General features: G+C 46.4%; 1 protein-coding gene across 2 annotated transcripts in view; it reads right to left on the bottom strand.

Annotated features, from left to right (window-relative positions):
• RGS20 (regulator of G protein signaling 20) overlaps window positions 1-24,761 on the bottom strand; it is a gene marked incomplete at its 5' end in the record, with an annotated part of 38,280 nt that extends 13,519 nt beyond the window's left edge. The window contains one exon of one of the 2 annotated variants that reach the window (XM_080581176.1): window positions 24,639-24,761. In XM_080581176.1, coding sequence (XP_080437302.1) covers window positions 24,639-24,761 — 123 coding nt within the window. Of the gene's footprint in view, window positions 1-5,776; window positions 6,616-24,638 lie in introns of those variants that run through there. The other variant, XM_080581175.1, reaches the window with a different exon arrangement.

Genomic DNA, 24,761 nt, shown 5'->3' with positions numbered 1-24,761 from the left:
GTAGCCAACTGTTGGATATAACATGAAATGCATCTCTATGTCTAATTCTATTAGTTTGCCTATGGCGCTGTCAAAGACACCTATATCTGCTTGGTGAAGGCCATAACTTCATAGAAAAAAAAACAGACTGGCTCATAGGGAGAGTGAAGGAATAAAAGGTGCTATTCTGCTGGCTCTTGGGTAGTCAGTGGGATCTGATTTTGCTAGTAGCAACTCACTGTGGTAAGAGGTGTCATCCTCAAACTCTGTCACCAGTCTCAGCTGGCAGAACTTAGCGGCACGAAGTGTGGCCCACCTGTACCAAGTTCAAAAGTCTTCAAATGAAATTTAAAATAATAATAAAAAAAAATCTCTGCATGAGCTGACATTTGCACGGGGAATCAAGGCTATGGAGCAGGACAGTTGGTCAGTGTCCAGGTGACAAAAGGAGTTTCTGTTGCAAAGGCCACAGAATGGACAGGGTTGTAAGGGACCTCTGAAGATCACCTAGTCCAACCTCCCTGCTGAGCAGGATCACCTAGAGCATGTTGTGCAGGATGGCATTGGGGCGGGTTGTGAATATCTCCAGAGAAGGAGACTCCATAACCTCTCTGGGCAGCCTGTCCCAGTGCTCTGTCCCCCTCACAGTAAAGAAGTGCCCCTCATATTCAGCCGGAACCTCCTGTGCTTCAGTTTGTGCCCGTTGCCTCTTGTCCTGTCGCTGGGCACAAGTGAAAAGAGACTGGCTCCATCCTCTCAACATCCTCCCCTTGGATATTTATACACATTAATGAGGCCTGCCCTCAGTCTTCTCTTTTCCAGGCTAAACAGGCCCAGTTCTCTCAGCCTGTCCTCATACAACAGGTGCTCCAGTCCTGAAGCACCTAATCATTTACTAATCATCTTTGTAGCCCTCCTCTGGACTCGCTTCAGCAGTTCTATGTCCCTCTGGTACTGGGAGCCCAGAACTGGACACAGTGCTCCAGGTGTGGCCTCACCATGGCTGAGTAGAGGGGGAGGATCGCCTCCCTTGGCCTGCTGGCAACACTCTTCCGGGGTCCTTGTAGCACTGCTGGCTAGACCAGGTAAGACTCCCTCAGTCATGCTTTACTGCACAGTTCTTGCATCCAGCTGCCCCGTGCTCCTTGGGACCACTCTGGCACATCCACAATCCACCCCTAGTGATTATCTTAAGCTACACACACACCTCCTAGCTGCCTAAGTCACGTAGGACAGTTTCACAGGTAATCATTTCTGCAACTACACGAAGTTTCTTCTGACTGCTTCCACGTGAGTGATGAGATTCCCCTGACTACTTGCAACCTATGTGAGGTTTGACCAGTTTTGCAGCCTTGGAGTCTCTGGAAGGACCAGATTCAGGATGTTAATCAGCACAGGGAAACATACAGAGACTGGTCTAGGCACAGCAAGGATCTGCCTGGAGAAATCCACAGAACTGTCTTATTCCCCCCATGGCGAAGTGCCAATTAGTCGAGTGTTTAATTGAGAAGGGCAGTAGTTGTTGAGAAGATCAGCTTGTCTCTGGTCAGTTCACTGTGGTAAGTCAGTGTAACGTAACATGCACACCGATGACTAGACGTGGAGTTTCTAGATCTCCCAGGGAGAGAGAGATCCTTCCCTATTTAATAACAACAAACTTAATCCATTAGAAAAATATCCCTAAAAAGCAGTGAACTAAAAATAGAGAAAAATAATGGCACAATCTTGCTTCTTATCTAGCTAGACAGCATCTATGATTCATAAAAATGAAAAAAAAAGCACACACATTATTACTGAATGCTAATGAGTAATTCAGAAAACAAAAATACAAGAACAAAATCTCCCAAAGACTTAAGGCAAGTATTTGAAAAACTACTTTTGACAACAGTGGAGAAGCAATCCTGTATGCCTTAAGAGCAATACTGAAGTACTGGAAAGAAGTACGACTGTCATACCTTTTCCACTCTGTGGCATGCCTATCTGTTGTTCAGGTTAGGAGGCATTTCTGTATGTAACATTATGAAAACAACAGTGTGTGAAGGTCAGGAATGAAAATTACTTCCCTGGTTAAAAGCATCTCTAATGGTATTTAACTTGTAACATTTCTAGCGCTTGCTCATCTCTCAGTAGAACGGTGGTCTACCCAGAAAACAGCCTTCCCAAAGGAGGAATATTTAAAATATAAATTGCAAAGGTCAGATTAAAAAAATAAATCACAATACCATCCCCCCCAAAAAGATGGTAGACAATGTTTATACTTTTATCCTCATTTTATGCTAAAGCACAATAAAGTTTTCTTAGCTTAGCGAAGAGCAAAGATTCTGTTAAACATAAAACACGTTCCCTCCCTACACACACTACAGCTAAGCAGGTGTGCAAGCCCTAGCTTGTGCCAGAGCCTGATCTGCACGGCCACAGCCTGAAGATTTTGCAGTGAGTACACAGAGTATGAAGCCACGTGCTATAAAAATAGCTGGCAGCCAGTGGGAATGCCCAGGTTTGGATGGCTGTAGTTCAGTTTTTTTTCAGTAGCCCCTTTGGGCCTGATCCAAACTCCACTGAAACAATGAAGAATACTCATGGGTTTCAGTGAGCTTGAGGTGAGGTTACATAAATATTGCAATTGCTGCTCTTTCTTCAGACCTCTCCCCAGTAATGACAGCCAGAGTAGGAAGAAAGAGATTGTCGTTGTCCACTGATGTCAGACGAGGCTTGCAGCTGGGGCTGAGCTCAAGGTAGGTCTGAATCTGCATTTTATTAATTCAGAAATACCTGGGGCCACAACATGCTCTCACTGAAGCCTCTGGTAGTGTGTTGTCAACTGAAATGTGAACAGGAAGCCTGACACTCGCGCCTCTTCTTCTTCATTGACAAATCTGACACGTGCTTTCTGCATTGAGCAGTGTGCTATTTTAAATAGAGAAGAACTGTAATTTATGTCAATGAACTCACCCACACGCATGCACATACTTTATGCATAGTTATCGGACTACCCACTTAATAGTAAGAGCTCTGTGCAGATTTCATATTACTGGGGATTTGATCTCTTGTAATGGAAATGGGAGGATTTAAGTGTCTGAGAAGTGTCTTTAGAAGGCAAGACGGGCGTTCATAGAGCGGATACTGGGAGCCACGCCGTGTAATGCAGCTTCAGATGGGTTGCACCCAAGTCTGTCAAAGGCTTCAGTGCATGGGTGAGAGACAAGAGAAAGCAGTACCCTTCCCCGAGTGTAAGCACCAGTTCTGGGATGCTTTTAGATAAGATGCCCAGAAACTGAGGGCCTTTACCTGTTCTACTTCATTTATTTTTTCCAGAGGAGCAGCAGCTCAGAGGAGCTCGGTTCATCTCTCCAGATGAACGCCTTGCTTTACATTTCAAAAGGAATAGCTGAAAATGTATCACACCCACACAGTAACAGGTAACGGCGCCTAGATCGTGCCACTTGTAACTTAGATCTTTTTCTACCGAGGGCTTAAATGTGCTCTGCTCCTTCTTCAGTATTCGGTGCTGCACGTTTGGCTGCAAGATCAGCCTGCTCTCTGCAAAACACCACCTGCACTAGAACCTCTTTCTGAGTAAAGTCTGGCTTTCTTGTTAAGAAACAGTTACGGGGTGGAGGGGGTGTGTTTAAGAGTGTTGCCCTGTTTCTGTTTCCCCACTGGTACTATTGCAGAGAAAAGCATGTCTTTCATTTGGACTTCAACATGTAAGACTTCACTGAAAAAGTTATTCCAAAATGCAGCTAGCAGGGTCACTCTCTGTCCCGTTTTCTCCTGTGATATGCAAAGGACATGAAAGAATTTTATACCTTTTAGCCAGAAAAAGCAACAAAAGCAACCTGTCTCTCCAGTCTAGCCGTTTATGTGGGTGCTGAGATTGTCGAGTAGCATGAAAGCAAGTACGTACATAACTGTCCCTTCACAACCCAAGTCATTGTAAACTGGAATTAAGTAAAGTCAGCACCAAGCCCAGATCCTCTGTAGGGCACCGACTGTCGGAATCCCTTGCCTCATCTTTTGTGGCTGCTGGAAACAGCCTCGGAGGACCAGGGGCTTGCTCCAGTGTCGGCAGTTCTAACGCGGCTTCAGTCCTGCCTGGGCTGCCTTTAAAGGCAGAGGAAGTCTTTGCTTCTGGTTATTTTTATGCAGCTCGCTTTAAAACAAGCACGCACGTACCAAAAAGTTCATTCAGCCTAGCATCTTACAAACCTCTTTACTATGCACACAGTGGAGCGGGCGCGCAGAGCAGATTGATGGGAGCGAGCAGAGCATCTCCAACCGAGCGCTTGGTTGCATCGTGCTTAATTATGAATGGTCTCCAGAAAGCCCATTTCCCTGTACTACGAAGTGACTCACAGCACGCAGCGGCTCCGGCAGCTCGCGCTGGGTTCTGGAGTCACATGGAGCAGCCGGTGACTCACGCCGTGTTGTACTCGGGCTGAGATCTGACTCATTCCCAACCTGGTAGGAGCTGACTGACATTGTCCTGGGCTGAAAGCTGCTTTCAGTCAGGATGACTCACGCCGGAGTGCATTAAATAGTGATTCACAAGCCGGTCCCTATTGATCCTGGTTGTCGCGATTCACTTCGGGTTGTACTACGCTGGAATCCGGCCGCTCCGGGCGGGCGCCTTCACGGTGCCCCTGCCCACCGCCAGCCCGATGGATGACGGGGCCTGGGAAGCGTTACCAACCCGATTTGAGGCTGAGGTAAGGTCAGGACCGGGCTCAGCACCCTTCAGCCACGACACCCTATGGGCTTCTTTGCATCAGTTGGCTATGAAAGCATTTGAAGCATGCCTGCTCACTGAGAGTTAAGGGTCGGGAACCTCTAGCTAATATCCTGTTCCTCTGAATACCAGGAGGTCTCTGCAGTATTCACCACGGCTGATGCCTCCTTGGGACAGCTTAGCGACAAAAAGACGGGGTCACTTTGCAGAAGTGACTGAGTACTGGTACTGGCCTGTGCTGATGGTTCATCAGCTTGTCACCTGGGATCCAGGAGAGGCAGAAAGGAGCCTCAGTGCCCGGAGCTGTCCAGGTTCAGCACTTCACCCCAAGCTGAAAAACATGTGCCACTCTTTCAGGAGGCTAGGCCGGTGGTAGTGGTGAGGCTGAGGGATGGTCCCTCCCCGTCAGCCTGCTGGAGACCCAGAGGGAAGGTGTCCAAACGGGCCCTGACCAGGGTGGGCAGAGAAGAAATTCCCGGAGATCCGAAGTAACCACCCTATGGTCCTAGAGCGGTCTGTCACCACGATGCCGCCGCCAGTCGGTCTCAGCGTGCTCTCAGTTAGCCGGGACACAACCAGGGCCCTGCCTCGTGCCCCCCAACAGCAGCAGGAAGGCGATAGCGGGGCGGTTGCAGCAAGTTAACCACCAGGCTGCCAAAGGGCCGTGATGCCCGGTGACAGGCACAGGGATAGCCCGACCCCACCTCCGTGGCACCGCAGCACCACTGGGGTTGGAAGAGCCCTCCAGGGCCACCAGGTCCAACCACCCCCTACCCTATGCCGCCCACCGAAGCCCGTCCCTGAGCACCACGTCCAACCCTTCCTTGAACACCCCCAGGGAGGGATGCCCGGTACCGGCAGCGCCCACACCGACCCCCCCCCCCCCACCTCCTCCTCTTCTTCCTCCTCCTCCTCCTCCTCCCCCCCCGCCAGGCGGTGCCGCCCCCGGCCGCCAGGGGTCGCTGCGCGCCGCCGGGGGCACGGCGCGGTGCCGGTGCGCCCCACGGCGGGGGGCGGCCGGGGCTGCGGGGGGGGGGGGGGGGGGTCCGCGCCCCGCTCGCTACTCACGGTGTCGGCGGCGGCGGGGCCCCGCGGGGCGTCCTTGGCCGCTTCCCCTCCGGCGGCGGCGGCGGCGCCGGGCTCCGCGCCCGCTCCCGGCGGCTCCGCGGCCCCGCGCATGCGGCCGGGGCGGGTCCCGGTGGGGGCTCAGCGGCGCCCTGCGTGGGGAGCGGCGGCCGAGGGGCCGGCACCGCGGCGGCGGCGGCGGGGAGGGGACGGGGGGGCCGCGGGGGGAGCCATGGGGCCGGCACCGGGGGCAGCGTGCGTGCGAGGCGGGGCGGCGGCTTCGGCTTCCCCCCGCCGCCGTTTCCAAAAAGCGGCCCGGCGCCGCCGCGGCGTTTTAAGGCACCGCAGGGCTGCGGCTCCCCGCCCGCCCCACGCCCCCCCGGCGCACGTAACGCCGCTCCCCCGCCTCGCCCCCCGGCTCGGCACGGCTCGGCCCGGCCCGGCCCCTTCGCTCTGTGGGGACCGCCGGCCCGGGACACCCCGCGGGGACACCCGAGGACGGGGCTGGACGGGGGGCGGCTTCCCCGCTGCGGAGGGGAGCAGGAGGAGGAGGAGGAGGAGGAGGAGGAGGAGGAGGAAGGGGCGGCCCCCACGCTGTGCTCACGGCGCCGGGGGAAGGGGCTGGAGAGCGGGGTGAGGGGCACGGGTGGCCTCGGGGGCTGTGGGGAGGTGTGAGAGCGAGAGAAAATAACATAAAATAGATGTTACTGGGGGGCAGGTGGGTGTCCTGCGCAGCCCAGCCCCGAGGGGAGCCCCTCCGCCACGCTGCTGATCCGAGGGGTGACGGGATCACGGCAACCCCCGTGAAAATGGAAAGAAAATAAAGGAAAGGGAAAGGAAGGGGAAGGGAAAAGAAAGGGAAGGGGAAAAGAAAGGGAAGGAGAAGGGGAGGGGAGGGGAGGGAAGGGAAGGAAAGGAAAGGAAAGGAAAGGAAAGGAAAGGAAAGGAAAGGAAAGGAAAGGAAAGGAAAGGAAAGGAAAGGAAAGGAAAGGAAAGGAAAGGAAAGGAAAGGAAAGGAAAGGAAAGGAAAGGAAAGGAAAGGAAAGGAAAGGAAAGGAAAGGAAAGGAAAGGAAAGGAAAGGAGAAAAAGTAAAATAGAATTAAATAATAAAATAAAGTAAAATAAAATAAATAAAATAAATAAAACCCAGGACGTCCCCGCGAGCTGGAGCCGGGGCCGGCCGCTCTCCAGGGTCCTGCAGGCTCCGCTCCCCCCGGCAGCTCGGCGGAGCCACCCAGGTTCTGGCTTTTCCCTGTTCCCCAGCCGTGATTTCTGCCTTTTCCGACGCTGGGCTCCGTTTCAGCCCGTCCCAGAATATCTTCCCCGTTCCTGGCCCACAGCCCTTCTCCTGGCATCAGAGAGGAACTGGAGCCCGCCCGGTGTGAAGACAGCCCTTCCCACGGGGATGGCACCGTCCCCAGCGGCCCAAGCCAGGCTTGATAGTCAGGATTGCAAGATACTGCCTCGCTCCTTGGCAGGGAAAAGGGAAGAAAGACCCAGTAGGTATGCCATGGTGGTTCTTCCTGTGTCCTGGGACCCAGAGCAAAACACCTGCTTACACCACTGAACCCAGCTCTGAGCCGTTGTGCTGCGAAGGGCGGTCACCTCCCACGGCAGGGCTGATGTGACTCCCCGCAGCCCTCTCCAGGCTCTTGTCCCAGGTGGCTTTGGAAGCACTAGTAGGGGTGTTTCAGCAAGTGCTGGCGCAGCGCGACCCTTTGGGAGCCATGGTCTTGCCCCATCCTTCACGTTTCGCTTAGGAGGACCATGATCACCTAACACTGTTATTAAAAATGTTTTTTCAACAAGAATAGAGCATAGCGACAGTGCATTGTATTGTGTAAAAAGATAGCGCCCCTTCTCCCTAGTGTGAATGGTGTTAGAAAAGCACAGCCACCTCAGCTGAGCACCTTCCAGCACCTGGTGTTTATAGACAACCTTACCACGCTCTTTGGGCAGGTACATCAGTGCCTATGTGTACAGCCACCTAGATCCCGAAACTGCTGAGCAGCTTGGAGGCCTAACTCCTCCCAGAATTGGTAAAAATAGGCATCGTCCCCTCCTTGACTAACGGTTGCAGGCTGATGTCCAGCTGCGTAAGACAGGACTGCATAAGTGAGTGCTTGCACTTCTTTGACAAGAGGTTTAAAGATGAGGAACGTCAACAGCTGAGATGCACAGATTCAGCCCTTCCTTTTCCTACAGCAAACCTGAGCGTGCATTTCTCACATGCTCATGGGAAGAAAATTCCCTCAGCCATTGCAGTTGCTTGCCTACATCTGTGGCTGTACATAGATGTACATTGATGTACAGCCTACATCTGTGGCTGTACTCTAGCCCCCACTGCTGCCCCCCTTTGTACAGGTTCATTCACCTTCACCAGGACAGAGAGGAAATGAAACGTGGACACCTTCTCAACCCAGCTGGGAGTACTGGCCCTGGCCTTTGGTTTTGTTACAGAAAATATCTTATGGACAATTCTCGGTTTACACACGAACTGTGGATTTAATAAAAGTACCTCCTAATCACATATGGTGGCACCTCTTTTTGTAATATACAAGGTAAATATTAAATCACAATTCGATTTCAATATTGATATTAGCTATTATGTAAGGCATTAAATATATATATATATTAGACTTTGCTGAACATTTGTGGGAATGAAGAAACCTCAGTTATCATAAACCTAAACAGTAATTAAAAAAAAAAAATTGAAAACATTAAGTTATAGTAAAGACAAAATAGAACGTGTATCTGTATTTTAATAACATTATTATATTTCAACATTCTGGCAATCACACTTCAATGGGTGACATAACATAATGTCAAAAGCTTTTTTTTTTTTTTTTTTTTGGTCTTGCTTTGCTTTAAGGTGTTAGGACAGATTGCTGGGCCTCTTCAGCTTCTGCTCCTTGCCCAAAGAGAGGGTTTGCACATTTTTATGTGAAGGAGCAGGTATCCTGGTGGCTTTATGGGTGCTAATCTATTTTACTGTTTCCTGCTCACTTAGACTGTGAAATAGTGAGTTTCTGAACTGTTGAGTAGAGCCGATTCATAGTGAATTAGAGAGAGATTCAAACAGCAAGCGAGGAGCCATTTTTGGCTGTTTTCATCAACATGAAAGTGCTCTTGCTGCAAATCACTTTGAGAACTGAGAGGCTTTTTGGGGAGAGGAGATATTTTCAGAAGTAAAATGACTTTCCAGGAACTTTAGTTGAACTCCTTAGTCTTCTTTTTTTTTTTTTAAATCAGCAATATTTTAATATTTGCTGTATTTTGTTCCTTAAAGAAAAATTAAAATGTAAATATATATATATATGTAATTAAAAAAGATCATTTGAAGTAAACATATTTTGTAGTGAATGTATTCCTAGTGATATTCTTTCTTCAACTTTTAAATATTTGCATTCTTTCAACATTAGTTACTGACAGGTGTAAGCAGCTTTTCCTAATGGATCTGTTAGTAGATAACTTGAAACAGAAGATTTAGGTTCAAGAGGCAAAAATAAACCAGAGTCTTCAAACATGTAAAACAAACTATAGAGCTGCACAGAGCAGTCCGTAAAAGAACCATCCTACTTGCAGGCACTGCATGTTAGTGCTTGATATTTTATAAACATTAACAGCAATGTATTAATTTTCCAGCAGAACCGATTTTGTGTAAGCCCACGTGTGAAATTCACACTGGGGAGAAGTTCCTCCCAAGGCTATTTCATTTACACTGTCAAAATACAATGTTCAGTAGGAGATATGTAAATCATAGGGTTTCTCCTAGGCTTTTGCTGGAGGATTAATTTTCCTCGAGGTTTTGTGCTAAAACCTGGGATTGCATTAGGTTAAGCAATTGCATTAACTCATGCTTGAAAAGCCATTGTAATGGCTGGACTTGGCTTAGATCTCGGTGCAGCCAGAACTGTTTGCTATTGATGGCTCTGCTTAGCACTTTGCTAATTATTACAGCTCCATAAGGTACTTTTCTAGGGCAATGTATTTTCCCAGGGTTGGCTGGGCCTAGATGGATGTCCTGCCAGAACTGTCAGCCTTTATTTCTTTCTGCTACACAATGATTACTTTTATATAGTACTACTCTTTTGCCAAAACTGCTGACCATTGTGGGAAGACGTGGTTCTCTATGCAGTTTCCATCTGAATCTGTAGTGACTGTGTCATTTTAGATCGTGGTGAAACAGATTTCTCCAGATACATCAGGGGAACTCTCTTTGGAAACCAGAGAGTCAACCCACAGCTGGTGTGAGTCACAAACCTATTGGGTTCAGTGGGTCTCCGAGTATCCGTATCAGTCAGCACCTACTGTGTTGTCTCGGGAAGGCTGGAAATCAGCCTCTGCTGGCTCCACTCACAGCCCTGTTCCTTTTCCACTCCTACATATCACATCTTTGTTGCTTCTAAGGAACAGGAAGCTTAAGGAGAAGTAATCCTTGAGCTGGAATTAAATATTAGAAATAAGGACTTGTTTTCCAGTAACAGGACAGAATGCTGGGCGTTAGAGCATCACAGTCGGCTCAGCGATGGCTCCGCTTCCCATTCTGGCCCCCATCCAGCTGATGCACGCAGGCACCGCGGGGTTTGCGAGCCCTCGGACTGAGGTCTGTGGCACAACTCATGGGCTTAAAATCCTCCGTGACTCAGAGATCCTGGCACATTGGCAGGCAGACTACCCAGGAAGTCAGCAGCCTGGGCAAAGAGTGTCTAATCAGAAACTGCAACATAACACATATTAAAATGAAATTCTTGCTGGAGCAAGATTGCAGCAAGAATCTATGCCATTCATTTCATTTCCTGTTTGGCAAATTGCTGCCCCTCTACATTTTGTCTGACCCTCTTTCCTTATCTGTGTCAATAAAAAGTTAAGAATGTAATATCATTTTTTTTAATCACGCAGTTAACATACATCACTAATTCTATCCTCTATTTTTTTCTTGCATAAACATTCAAATTATTTGTAGTCATTAAAAAAGCCTACACTTTGGGGTTGATTTCTGAAGAAAAGTCAACCATCAGGACAGTGTTCTGCTACTATATGTCCCAATGACATTACAGAACTTGTGCCAAAAAGCTGTGCAAAATGTTGACCAGAAAAGGATTAGCTTCTACATGTAAAATTTGTGTTTTGAAATGAGGGAAGCTGCTCAAGTACCTCTCATTACAGGCTTCCAGAAGGTGTCACTGTGCACCTACGGTTTGAATGGAGAACCTCATCAGCTGAGGACTAGTAACGTTATGTGCCAAAGCACTATTCCTGTTACGGGTCCCGTTCTCTGCCTATAATGGAAATCAACTGAACTAGATCTGGAGACAAAAATATTTTCCTCTTTTCGGGATTAGCAAAGCAAAAACGATCTTCATAGTATCTACATCACTCAAGAGATGAATATCTAACCATGACATGCAGAAATACCCCAGATATTCTGTGGCATACAAAATTGTTATGAATTGTTGATCTAATTGTTATGCAGACTCCTTACTACACACGACTTGGTAAACAACTATAGTTAAATTAAAAAAAAAAAATAAATCCCAAACTGACATGACTGCAACTTCAAGGTCTATCAAGCTACAAAAATAATTTGTCTTCTTCCAGAGCTGACTCACTAAGGAAGATCAATGGAGTGATTTGGAACCAATGTTCCTGAACAGATTGGGTTTTTTGGATAGTTCAAAGTGAGTTTGGGAACCTGGCTGCACAAAGTGGCTGCACAATAATGTTGCAGCTTGAGCAGATTCCCGAGGAAGCCACTGGGATTTGTGCCACTGACTTTTGATCAGATTTTGGACCTTAGAAAATCTGGAGGAATTATGCAGCCGTGTTAAAAGGCTGATGGGAGAAAATATAATCCACTCACAGGATGTGGCTGAGAACATGAAAAGACACCATGGCTGAAATACACTGTAATTCTTTTGAAAAAAGAACAAAAGAAAAAAAAAATGCAGGCAGTAAGAGACTGCTAAAGTGTACGAGGTTAAAGAGAATCATATCAGAAACTACAGTGTTCTAGGCTGACAGATGCTGGCACAAAGAGCAAATCCCGTGCCTGCCTCGTTGCACACTAGTCTGAGGTGGTGACTAGTAGTATTTCTCCAGTATGTTAAAACAGACTTTTGAATGGTGATGTGAGGAAGAGGAGCGGACCTAATAAGAATAACGGTGAGGAGCAGCTGTGAGCAGCTGGGAAATGGGAGTGCTCCAGGTGACATTTTCCCCAGTGTACTAAGTTATCAATGGTAGTTAACGAGTACTCATTTGGAGAGGCCAGATTATCCCTGTTGTGTAGATACTCCTATGGAAGCCAGAAGAAAGGCCTGGGGCTTCCCTGCAGAATCTCTTACTAATCTTTTTCAGAGATGCCCTGTGCGATCTCACAGTAGGTTTGCATGCCTGGATTACACAGACTGTGACTGCAGGCAGCACGAATTGCTGGCTAAATGTCATGCTTGCTTTAGGCTTAGGAGCAGCCTTACAAATGGTATCAGTTCCCAGGTCCCCTTTGATACCATAGGTACTGAGTTACAGGCTGTAGTTGCAGAGGACCTGTTTTGAGCTTTTGGGGAAAGTATTTGATTTTTTTTTTTTTCCCTGTGAAACCACACTTCTTCCATCTGATGCTGAGAGAAACCAGCACTGCGGGCTGGTCCTTTTTCCATGGCCACACCAGGCTGTCTGCTACATTTCTCTGTGATTGAAAACCCAATGTACTTTGCTGCAGATTCCAGAAGTGTCTTAAAGAGGGAGTACAGAAGTCCAGATGGGTAGAAACTGGTACAAACCCATTTTTATATCCCCCCTTTATGCGTTGTCACTCAAACCAACTCATTAGCAGACCAGACTCGTGGCAGTTTCCCTGTTACCCTGCTGTTTCTAGAGACCACATCCTCCTCCCGGGACAAAACGTCCCTCCCAGCCTTCTTTCTGCAGTTAATTTCAAACCTACCACCTGCCCAAACACACAGAAGACAAAGCGGACCTGAAAGTGTCCTGTCTGCAACAGCCTGTACTTTTTCTCTGATCTGTAACACCTTTAACTTATTTCTCCTGATGATTTGGAATGGCTGCAGGTTGGCTTCTCTTTCTGTTTAAAGTGTGTCTGCTTACAACACAGTAAGATACTCGAGAGAGCACAGATTTTTATGAGTCTGAAGCAATTTTGTAGTCTAAGCATGCTACTCTTGATCAGGTAAATCACTCAAGCAGACGCTATTCTTGTTCTTAAATGAAGCACATTCATTCATCTGCACAGGGCCTGTATCCACACAATAGACAGTGCAGCGAGGAAGGCTAGTCAGTCATAAGAACAGCAACTATCTTTTGGAATAAAATATTTCAGTGAACATTTGAGAAATTTATATTTTGAAAAAATGCCCTTGGCATTTAAGGCTGTGACTCAATGCATCGGTCTTTGACAGAGAGCTAGCCTGCTATTTCATGCCAAACCATCCAGAAGATGTGGTAAACTGAGAAACACCCCCTTAAAACTCTTGTTTAGCACCTTCTGAGCACTTGTGTGAACCTGAATGCAAGTTCCAAGTACCAAAAGCTACAAAGAACGTGGGCGCCAGAGCTTATTTGGGATTCTCAGCTCCAGGATTGGTAAGGAGGCCCTAAAAGGAGATTCCTTTCCCCAGAGACATCCACCACAGGAGAATGCTGGTGTTTAAACCAACTAGTTTGGCAATAAAATGTGAAGACCATGTTTTTATCAAAATAAAGTACTGCGATGAAAAAAAAAAAAAAACAAAAAAAAACCACAACTTAAAAATATTATAATCCCTCTACCATTCAAAATAAATGCTGATTGTTATTCAGAACAAGATTCAAGAACAAATACATTAGAATCACAGAATCATAGAATACCCTAATGTGGAAGGGACCTAGAAAAATCATCAAGGCCAACTCCTGGCTCCACACAGGACCACCCAAAATCAGACTGTGTGTCTGAGAGCACTGTCCAAATGCTCCTTGAACTCCGGCAGCTCGGTGTCGTGACCACTGCCCTGGGGAGCCTGTCCCAGTGCCCGACCCCCCTCTGGGTGCAGAACCTTTCCCCAACACCCACCCTGACCCTCCCCTGTCCCAGCTCCATGCCCTTCCCTCGGGTCCTGTCGCTGTCCCCAGAGAGCAGAGCTCAGCACCTGCCCCTCCGCTCCCCTCGTGAGGGAGCTGCAGGCCGCCATGAGGCCTCCCCTCAGCCTGCTCTGCTCTGGGCTGAGCAAACCAAGGGACCTCAGCCGCTCCTCATGTGTCTTGCCCTCCAGACCCTTTGTTATTTTATCTCAAAGTCTGATCTCCTGTTTTCGCTCATTATCCTGATAACCCCCAATGGAAACGCCTAAGCTGAAAGAATTGGTAAGAACCATCTTCTCATTTACTGAATCCTGCAGATCTCCAAGTCAGACAACTCAAAGTTCCCCAGTCTCATTAGAAGCAGTGCCTAGCGCAGAGGTGGGCTGTGGGAGAGGCACTGCCTTGTCAGACATTGAAATCGGTCGGTGGGCAGGTGCAGATGCCCCGGGAGCCAGGCTTCACCACTTCACATGTTCACAGATCCCTTCCATTTCACCAGCATTACCATTCAGCACATCTTTTGGACGCGACTGGTAGAAAAATAACACTCGGCCTGCCTCAGAGTTGTTTTTATACTTATGATGAAACAGACAGTCCCCTATATTGTACATCAACACAGCGTTTTTGTTTCCTGCGAGGACTTTGGGAGAAGTGTGAAGGTCTCCCCCCTGCATACCCGGGGGACTTTGTCCTGCTCTGAGCAGGATGCACCCAGCTCTCACCTAGCAACCTGGAGCTGGGCTTTGAGAGCAGGGTCTCTGTGGCAGGATTTTATCGTCTCTTTTTGCATCTTTCTTTTAACTGTATAAAGATGATTTATAAAGACATGTAACGAAATGGGAGCAAAAAGCTCTCCTGTTATTGCGTGGAAGGCGTCAGCTAAATGTAGGACTGGGTAAGCTTTAAATGGATTGAAAGAAACATTTCTCTTCCCCTGGAGTCTCTGAAATTTCTTGTGTAAAGAAACTGCTGTGAAAAAACGTTTGTGATTCATGAATTTTGTGGTTTTGCTTCACTCACAAGAAACACATGCCAGGTAGTTTGCATTGCATACAGACAAGGAAGGGGAAGTAATAAATTCCTCTCCATGCTTGCTACATGTACAACAACGAATAATGGATTTAAATTGCAGGCAGGCATATTTAGGTTAAAAATGGGTTTTTAATGGTAGCAGTGTGAAGCACGGGAACAGGCTGCCTAGATTGTGGCGTCTTTGTTAGTGAGGTTTTAACAAGCAAGTGAAGTAAACCCATGCCAGGAAGGGCTCGGGGGTAGCTGATCGTAGCAGCAAGGGTCAGATGGTGCTTTCAAGCTCATACCGAGAACTGCCTTTGACAACACTGCACCCCAGGTGATTCTCCTGGTCACTGGAAGGATTTGCTAATTAAGGTGGACTGGCTGATACCTGTAACCCAGGCACAGTTTGTTCTGGCACTTAAGGAATCCTCTGCCACTCAGAAATCTCTGACAAATCTGAAATGAAAAACAAAACAAAACAACCCGCAACAATTCCTCTTTTTTCTTCTGCACCATTGGGCATAAGGTGTACTGGAAATAAAACCAGGTGTGATAGGAACACATGGTGCTCATATGATCTCCATCACATGATGTCCTCTAGACGGCATAAATCAGAGCAACCTTAACTGTGTTACATCTTATCATTCTGGGGTCAGTGATGCAAAAAGATACTTCATTTTATTTTATTTTATTTTATTTTATTTTATTTTATTGAGATCATTTTCTTTCATCAGTCTGGGTGTGAGAGACATATCATGGAATAAATTGTAATCTCCTGTCTCACAGACACCCAAGATAACTGCCTTTTAAAGAAGATACTTCTATGGTATTCCAGAGCGAAAGGATTGCTGCTTTTCCTCAGTATCCTTTATCTAAACTATCAATTCTTGCTAGTGGAAGAAAATCCTAAATTAGCATGTTTTTAAGTCCTAACTTACCCATACCCATACCTTGAATTAGTTCATTTAGATTTAGGCTGAGCAGGTGATATATTAGCCAGTGCGACATTTTGTTCCACTTAAAGACAGTCATCTTACATTAAAAAAAACAAACTTTGTAATTCAGGCTGGTCTGGGATTGCTTTGCTGAAAAAAATCTGGAACTGGTACAAAAACAATTTGCCTTGTTTTTTGTAGCCATTAAATACTTTCTCTGACAGTAATATCCTAATCAGCCCAGGCTTCTGCATTTTCCATTTCAAAGATGCACAGCTAAAAAGAAGTTTTAGAGTTATTTCAAAGGTAAAATATGTAAATCACTAAATTGGAAAAACACATTATTGCTAATTAGTACAAATTATCTCAGAGGCCTAGAAAATTCGCACATCATTAATATGCAAGTTTTCCTCCCATTACCGTGTAGTACTTTATTATTTTGACAACTTTTACAAAAGATTGCCCTCTGATTTTTGTCTGCACAGCTATTATTGGCTCATAGACAACACTGAACAATACAAATATCTATTCCCAGAACGCTGTTTATGGATGCAAAAGAAAAACCTTTTATAAAGTAAAAAGCTATTATTATGCCATTTAGACTAAGCAATTACAGAACAGTTTAAAAAGGACTTTGTGATGAGCTCGTTGCTTCACAGAATAGCTGAAGTTGGAAGGGGGCCTCCGGAGATCGTCTAGTCCAGCCCCTATCACCCAGAGCAGGCTTCCCAGGACAGTGCCAAGCAGGGCCTGAATACCTCTGAGATGGAGGCTCCAGCACCTCCCTTGGCAATCTGTGCCACTGCTCAACCACTCTCCCAGTAGTTAATAAACAACGTTTTCTGCTAATAGAATAATTTATCCATAAGCCCCATTCATTGGTTCATTCATTCACATATGATTCTAAAAAATTAAGCATATTATTATTTTTCAAAGGAGTTTAATGGTTTGAGCTGCCTGGAGCACACTGGTATGCCAAGGGCATTCAAAGGAAACATAGGGAGTAGAAAACCCCAAACCAAACAGGAAAGATCTGTGCAAGGCTGCAGAGGGATAGCAAGCAAGTGGTGAAATGAGTCTTATAAGCTGGTATTTCAGGGCACACCCTTTGCAGCACCCAGCAGGACCCGCAGGCGGTTTGGCAGCAGGGCCTGTTCCCTCCTCCTACATGGACAGGGCTGGGTATCTAAACACGCTGTCCAAAAGCCCCAACACACTGAACAGGGAGCTGCCCCATGGGGGCAGAGGGAACTCCCAAACACAGGAACAAGCATTTATGCTGCATACTTCAAAGAAAGTGATGGGACTGATTTGGCACTGTATATGCATAATTGCTTCAGATACCTCCCCAGTCACTGTCACAGGCCTCCATGCTGCTGTTAATGTATTTAGAATTCCCTATGGATTTTGTTCTGGGCCTCACTGAATCCCTGTTAAAAAGGAAAATGAAAATGGAAGTATTTCTTAGTGAATCTCAGACCTTTGCTTGGTAAATGCTTTAAACACAGTAAAGCATCACCACCCACTCTATCCTACAAGGAATACTTAATTATGATTCAGCAAAGAATAATTTCAGCAACAGGAAAGGAAGGGACACCTGCTATCCTTCTCGCAGATACACTGCAGTAAGCAGTTAGGTTACTCTTCCAGAGTGTGTGGTTCTGTAGTGGGTTTACATGGCATTTACAGAAGCTGCCACCCCTTAAGATAAGGGCCCTGCCGCTGGGCAGAGCCTAGTCATAAGCAATGCTGTTTGCAGCTCTGGGAGAGCAGATTTAAGAAAATGAAAAAAAAACTGCTGCATAGCAGCAGCTGGGAGAGAGAGGGGTGAGAAGCAGCCCTGCAGACCCCCAGGTCAGGGCAGCAGGAGGGCAGGAGGTGCTCCAGGCACGCAGCAGCAGTTCCCCTGCGGCCTGTGGAGAGGCCCCTGGTGGAGCAGGCTGTCCCCCTGCAGCCCACGGGTCCCACACGGAGCAGATCTCCACGCTGCAGCCCGTGGAGGAGCCCCCGGTGGAGCAGGTGGATGTGGCCTGGAGGAGGCTGCGGCCCATGGAGAGCCCCCGCAGGAGCAGGCCCCGGGCCGGAGCTGCAGCCCGTGGAGAGGAGCCCACGCAGGAGCAGGGGGTCTGGGGGGAGCTGCCGCCCGTGGGGGACCCGTGCTGGAGCAGTTTGCTCCTGGGGGATGGACCCCGTGGCACGGAGCCATGTGGGAGCAGTTCTTGAGGAGCTGCTGCCTGTGGGCAGCCCCCGCAGGCTCAGTTCGGGAAGGACGGCATCCCGTGGGAGGGACCCCACGGGGAGCAGGGGCAGAGAGGGACCGTGAAGGAGCAGTGGAGATGAAGCATCAGGGACTGACCGCAGCCCCCATTCCCCTGTTCCCCTGTGCCACTCGAGGGGAGGAGGTGGAAGAGGGTAGATGGGGGGAAGATGCTTTTAGTTTCCTTATCTCAACCCTTGAGCCTTTTACATCATATTTTCTCCCCCTTCTCTTTGAGTAGGAGGAGTGAGAGCGGCTGAGGAGGAGCTCAGCTGCCCACCCGAGTAAAACCTCCACGGGTTTTAAGTCACTTCAGGGGAAGGTTTTAAACCTGGACTTTCCATAATTTGGGAGACAGCAGTAAGTGCTGGGCTATCAAATGAGAAAGCACTTCTTTGCCCTCTTTGAGCCTAATTTCAGGAGAGTGTCTGAGTCCGTGATTCACAAATGAAAGGACAGGCCCATCTCCATGTCATTTGGTGTTTCTGCTGATGGCCGCCTCTCCAGAAGAGTGGCTTTTTGAATCCTCTTCCTGTGTATTCAGTTTTGTTCACACATTACACAGGTAGCTGGTCCCTAACTTGGAACTTGGGCTCTAGTGGACACCAATGCACCTACATGCAGCAGGATTTCAGTCCTGTACCTTTTAATTTCAAGTTGTTTTACCTCCCTCACACAATACAGAAAACTGTAGGAGCTTTACCTGACCCACAGAGTAAAGGAAATTGGCCCTGATTAAAGGAAATCCTTCAAAAACAAAATGTCTTTACCATAGTTACATATAATATAGTTAAGCTAGAAGACATCCCTCTTCAGATTAATATCTTGAAAGGCAGTACTCTCACCCCTAAACGACTAATATGTGCTATAGGGTGGGGTATGAGTAACCCTGAAATACTGCCAGAGTGCTTCCTCAGCTCTGCAGGTGGCAATTAATGCAACAGGTTTTCCTTTGGAGGAATCCTCATGCAAATGAGAAACCACTGCCAGTTTTCACCTGACCCTGTTTAGAGTGGGGTCTGATGGGCCTTAATCCTCCTAATAGATCTGCTTAAGAGATGGACCCCAATATTTAGATGGACACTGCAGGTCTCAGAAAGATTGATACTCTAAAAGTATGCAGGAATAACACTTTCTTAACTAGTAAAAACACATCAGGGACAAGATAAACCCGTCTTATAAAGGACACATGTCAAGAAAACAAAAACAGCACAGACAACTGCAGAGAAATAATGTTCTCCAGTTTGTCCTATCTGGAGAATCTTTTTTGTTTACCTTTAAAACCAATGATATTCTATTTTAGCTCTGTATCTTATTCTAATCTGTAACTATTCAGCAAAATAGGCACCCTTTTTCCTACCTACAAATATACTGTATCCTCAGAGGAGTTGTCAGTAAGACTAGACACTCATAATTTGTTGATGTCAATACCCTGTAATACCCCTATTTCTCTCCCAGAAGTCTGGCTTTGGTTGAAACAATGTTGCCCATGAATAAAACAGAGCATCAAACATATCTCAAATGTTAGAGCTGCTATGTAAGAATAACTGTTTTGGCAAAGATAAAGAGTGTTAGCTGCCAAGTGATTCAGTCCACAGCCATACAGTTAGCATCCCCTGCCCATCTCAAACATAAGAATTAAATAAAATGTGACTATTAAACTATGTTTCAGCCTATTTAACAAGGCACTGCACCTGTTCAAAAGAACAGCAAGAATGTGTTCTTGGTATACATTAGTTTGGCTTGCTTCTAACATCCTGTGACACAACCACAAGCTTTAAAACATACAAATGCTACTGTGACTAAGTGTGAAAAATTGAGTTCACCAAATAAACACTACTGCCATGGAAATCTACTTGGAAGAGATTATATTGACTGAAGAGGGTGAGTATATTTACTAATATCAGGAATCTTCCTACTCTTATGAAAGATAACAACAATATCTGACTTCAGCAGGACTGCTAACAGTAATTAGTAACTAACAGCAATTATCACCTGAAGACACTAGAGTGCTTTGCAGAACAGTGTAATCACACAAACCGGCATGCTGTCCTTCACAAATAATGTCTTTTATGATTTTTGACCTTTCTGGAGTTGCTTGTGAATGGATCCATATTTCATCAAACAAATCATGATTCATAGCAATTGCTGACTCATCTAGATGAGCTATGCATGGTCACGAGTGATTTCCATGTTATGTGCAGTTCATGGAATAACGTTTGACATCCCCAAACCCAAAGGATTTCTGCAGAGCTGAGATCAGCTACACAAAGGAAAAAGGATACTGTACTTCCCCCTGGTTGCACCTCCAGTGTGCTTTTGGCCATTTCAGTTTCTGCCTGGAATTGCACAAAACTCAGACAGGTGGGGCTTGGGAAGCAGAAAGGCAGTGATGGTGTAACTGAGGTCTCATCTGGGTGCTCAGGCCTCAGCCTGAGGTTGATGGTCTCAGCCTACAGGCTGACATTTAAGGAAACTTAACATTTGCTCTCTGCTATACACCTCATTTCACACTATGCTTTTCCCCACACCTTGGGAACAGCCCAAAGAAAGCGCTTACAGGTAAGACAATTTCAGCAGAAGCTGGAAAAGATGTTGCTTGTCAGGGAGCAGCAAGAACAACAGGGCTGCTCCCTAGAAAAGTTTATCTAGGAGCCATAGGGATCCCACAGCCAGCAGGACAAGTGCCTCAGCTGCCACGGCCCATCCCATAGTACCTGAGCAAGGCAAACAGCAGAGGCATGGAGATGGTGGCCAGGTCCAACCAAAAGTACAGACCATAAGGCAATATCACACTGTTATGGCAGGATGGAAGTCAGTCCCCAGGTCAGGGTTAAGATCAGGTCCCACAGTCACTAGGCAAGGCCATATGGACCAGGGATAGCCAAGGGCAAGCCAGGAAGTCAGCCCAGAGCTTATGGTCTCGACCAGGTGGCTCCATTACCACACGGAATGTGGCTGGAGCCTGGCTGGAGACCAGCACTCCTCCTACACAGCTCAAGCAAGAAATAAGCCCTCAGGGTTGAGCTTAAATAGCACTGCTGGTCCTATGAAGGTGGGTGGAAGCCCGAGGTGAGGCTGCTCAGGGCCACTAAGGCTTATTAGTGCCCTCAGAGACCTGACACTGTCATCCTATCTGCACTCCCCCAGTCACATATTGTCCGTAGGTGTGTTATTCATGTAAAACCAATTGAATCTGTGGCCAGTATGCTTAAAAAGCCCTAATTACATTACATGAGTGAAATGGGTCCTACCCAGATGTAACCTGGGCATGAACTAAAATGTGGCATCTTTGCAAACAGTCTTATTCTCTTCTGAGAAAGTGATGGCACTGAGCTGCGTGTAACAGGACTTTAGACAAATGTTGTCATTAGGAAAATATTAAGTGACCTATTTGCACCCTCTCACTATCTTCCTGCTCAGTGTAATGTTTCTTGGGCGTTGTTAACTGGCAGAAAGTACACTGTAAGTACATGAGAATGTGTCCCTGTTAGCTTTGGGTTAAATAAGTCTCTGCATGGTTGTATTGAGACTGGTAAAAAAGTTTATTCACTTTTGCTTTTTAACACTTTTATAAAACAAGCTGTAAACATGTCAGAGGGAAAGGTGTTTTCAGCAATGCAAATGGAGTTTAGAAATAAACAGCTCACCGAGTTGATTTAAATGTCATGAAGATAATTTAAAAGGCCTTTAAACTCTGCCTACCATTTTCCAAAAACATTTCTCTTCAGTTTCTCTTTGAAAGCGTGTTCAAGAATAAAAAAGTCTAATTCAAGTGTTCTGTTAAAATAGTTTTTGTTTTTTTTTATGCTCAATTTATTTAATATTTCAATGATTTTTACTATATGGCAGGTTGAATTACGATGCAAGTTGCTCTCAGAAGCAGCCACTGCTCAGATTCAGAAGCAGCAAATTCAAAACCTCCTCTAAGGCTGACGGGAACACCAGAATTAATGAAGACTGTGCAATCAGTCTGATCAAAGTCCCTGTCAGTCAAGCAAAGGTATGGCTCTAATGATATAGTTTGTCCATAGTGATCAGTGTCACATATAGAAACGCTGTACCAGAAAGAATCTGAACTTTCTGAAGGCTTTAGTGTCACCAAGAAAAAAGTTCTAATATGATCTTGTCTGTTCTGGGACTCTAAGTGACAAACTGGTCTTGAACTACACAAACTTCAAACTTATTTCCTGAGACCTGGGAAACCATGTCAACCCTCTGTGCCTTGGTTCCCTATCAGTAAAAAAGAAAACTATTGCTTTCCAAGATGAAGCAAGGCTTGCCAGTTATATTTCCTCAGCCTTAGGGCTGTACACATTTCTAGATGGGTAAGTTTTGTAATTTCTAACACAGCCCTTTTGGACAGTTGTTATCTGCTAGTAACATTGCTCATGTTGCATATTGAATCATTTGCTGATATGATTTATGAAGTTGTGGAGGCTTGTTCCCCCACAGCATGCAGCCTTATTCAAGAGCTTCCACATGACAGGAATTTCACCACAGCTGAGCTCATGAAGTGGTTACAGAGCAGCTCCTGGGGTGTCCAAGCTACCAGAGATCAGAGCCACACCAGTGGAGTTGCAGCATTTAGAGATATAAGCACAAATCAAAGTAAATGGGACAGATAGCCAGTGGAAGAAGGGAAGCTGGCAGTGCTGTTTAAATAACTGTGGACAGTAAGAGACCCTGAACCTTGCAGTGTCATTTAGGTCCCTCTGGAGAAAAACTCCTTTACAGAGAAGTGAAATAATATGTCATACTCTATTAGGTCCCTAACTCAGTCCTGTCCGCCATGTTCTCAGAGACACATTAACAAACCACAGTTTCAGGCAAGAGACATGGTGTACGACCAGGTACCTGAGCTGAGGAGAACTCAGTGTATGGGTTCCAGAAGCTGTGACTAAGAAAGGTTAAACTCAGAAACCATTGTGCCTGTGACAGAACTCCTATTGCTTTCAAGAAGGCCAAGAAGGCACCAGGTTAAATGGACAGATAACTAGGCAGAATGACATGAAATTTTGAAAGAGAAGTACTTTGTTGATTATTAAGAACGGGTTCCTAAGAGTGGCAAAGCAGGCTGAATATTTCCTCTCAGCAAAAGCACTGAAAGTCATTTAGGATTTCTGATGAATGTATTCCTGTGTCTAATTCAAATGAAATGGCCTCCGGGAAACAGACTTGCACTGGGGAAGGAGATGGGATGGAGAAGCCATTTCTTGTTTTAACTTGAATGGCTCTAGGGCTGTTAAGGAATAGGGAATGGCTTCTTACCTCTTCTTGCCTTTCACCAAAGAGATCTGCTTCTTTGATTAGTTGCCTTAGTTTCACTCCACTCTGGTTCTGTTAGTCTGAACACCCTCCCCCCAACTTTGTTATTCCAAGAGCGTTCAAGTTTGCTATTACATCTTCCCTAGCATGCACAAGGGTGTACTATTTTTGCATCAAAGTTTTAATGAGATAGCGTCTTACACCTGTATCTCTTGCTCCACTGAGCTGCATAGGAGCATGCTGCTCACCAAAAATTATTTTGGTTCAGCCCTCAGACAGCTTTCAGGCTTTTGACAAAATCTAGACGATAGATGACAGTTGGTTTTAATTAAGGAAAATGTTTCAGCTCTACAGATTTACTAGAGAAGATTTTCTGTAACACCCTAATAGGTTTTAGTATTAGACTGTATTTGATTTCTTTGGGATATCTGCTTTTGTTAACTACCAATAAAAATCATCTGAGGTAGCATCAGTAAAAATGTAGATCTCTTCAGCATCTAAACACCATGAAGCGACATGTTTTCCCTCACCCTTTTACCACAGTTTAGCTCCACAAAGTAGGAATCATATTTATGAGCTAGATGGATGTTTACTTCGTTGTTTGAAAGCAGACCCTTAAAGGGAATGTGGAACACCAGCTCCTTTGTCCTTCTGGTTGCAACACACAGAGGAACAGTGGGTGGAGAATGAGGCTCAAGAATAGAGGAAAGCTACCTGAATACTGAGGTCCTGGCAACAAATAGTCTACGGCTGTTATATATCACATTAACTCTTTATTTTGGCTTCTTTCCAGATAGAGAATTTCCCCCCTCCTTCGGGGCATGTGGTAACCCTGGATTTTATCTTAGAGTTAGAATAGTTCAGCAGGAAGGGACCTACGATCATCAAGTCGAACTGCCTGACCGCTGCAGGCCTAACCAAAAATTGAAGAGTATCATTAAAGGCATTAACCAAATGCCTCTTGAACACTGACAGGCACAGGGCATCAACCACCTCACTAGGAAGCCTGTCCAGTGTTTGACCACCCTCACGATAAAGCCATTTTTCCTCATGCCCAGTCTGACCCTCCCCTGGCGCTGCTCTGTGCCATTCCCAATCATCCTGCCATCGGTTCCCTGGGAGCAGAGGCCGGCATCTCCCTCTGCTTCCCCTCCTCAGGGAGCTGCAGGGAGCAGTGAGGTCTCCTCTCAGCCTCCTTCTCTCCAAATTAACCAAAGTGTCCCCAGCCTCTCCTCACAGGACATGCCTCCCATCCCTTTTACCACCTTTGTTGCCCTCCCCTGGATGTAACCTTGAGAAAGGCCTTACCTTGAAAAGCTGCTGTACTGTTTTAATATCCTCTTCATTTTCACTTTGCAGGGTGTCCTTTTCTTGACAGTTGTCTGCACGGTAGCTGTGAGTCCTGAAGTACAGCAAAAATTGCCTCCACAT

The sequence above is a fragment of the Anser brachyrhynchus genome (genome assembly GCF_964034855.1).
Source record: "Anser brachyrhynchus genome assembly, chromosome: 2".
NCBI lineage: Eukaryota > Metazoa > Chordata > Aves > Anseriformes > Anatidae > Anser > Anser brachyrhynchus.
The sequence above is the reverse complement of the archived record's forward strand: the minus strand, read 5'-3'. Positions and strand labels throughout refer to the sequence as shown.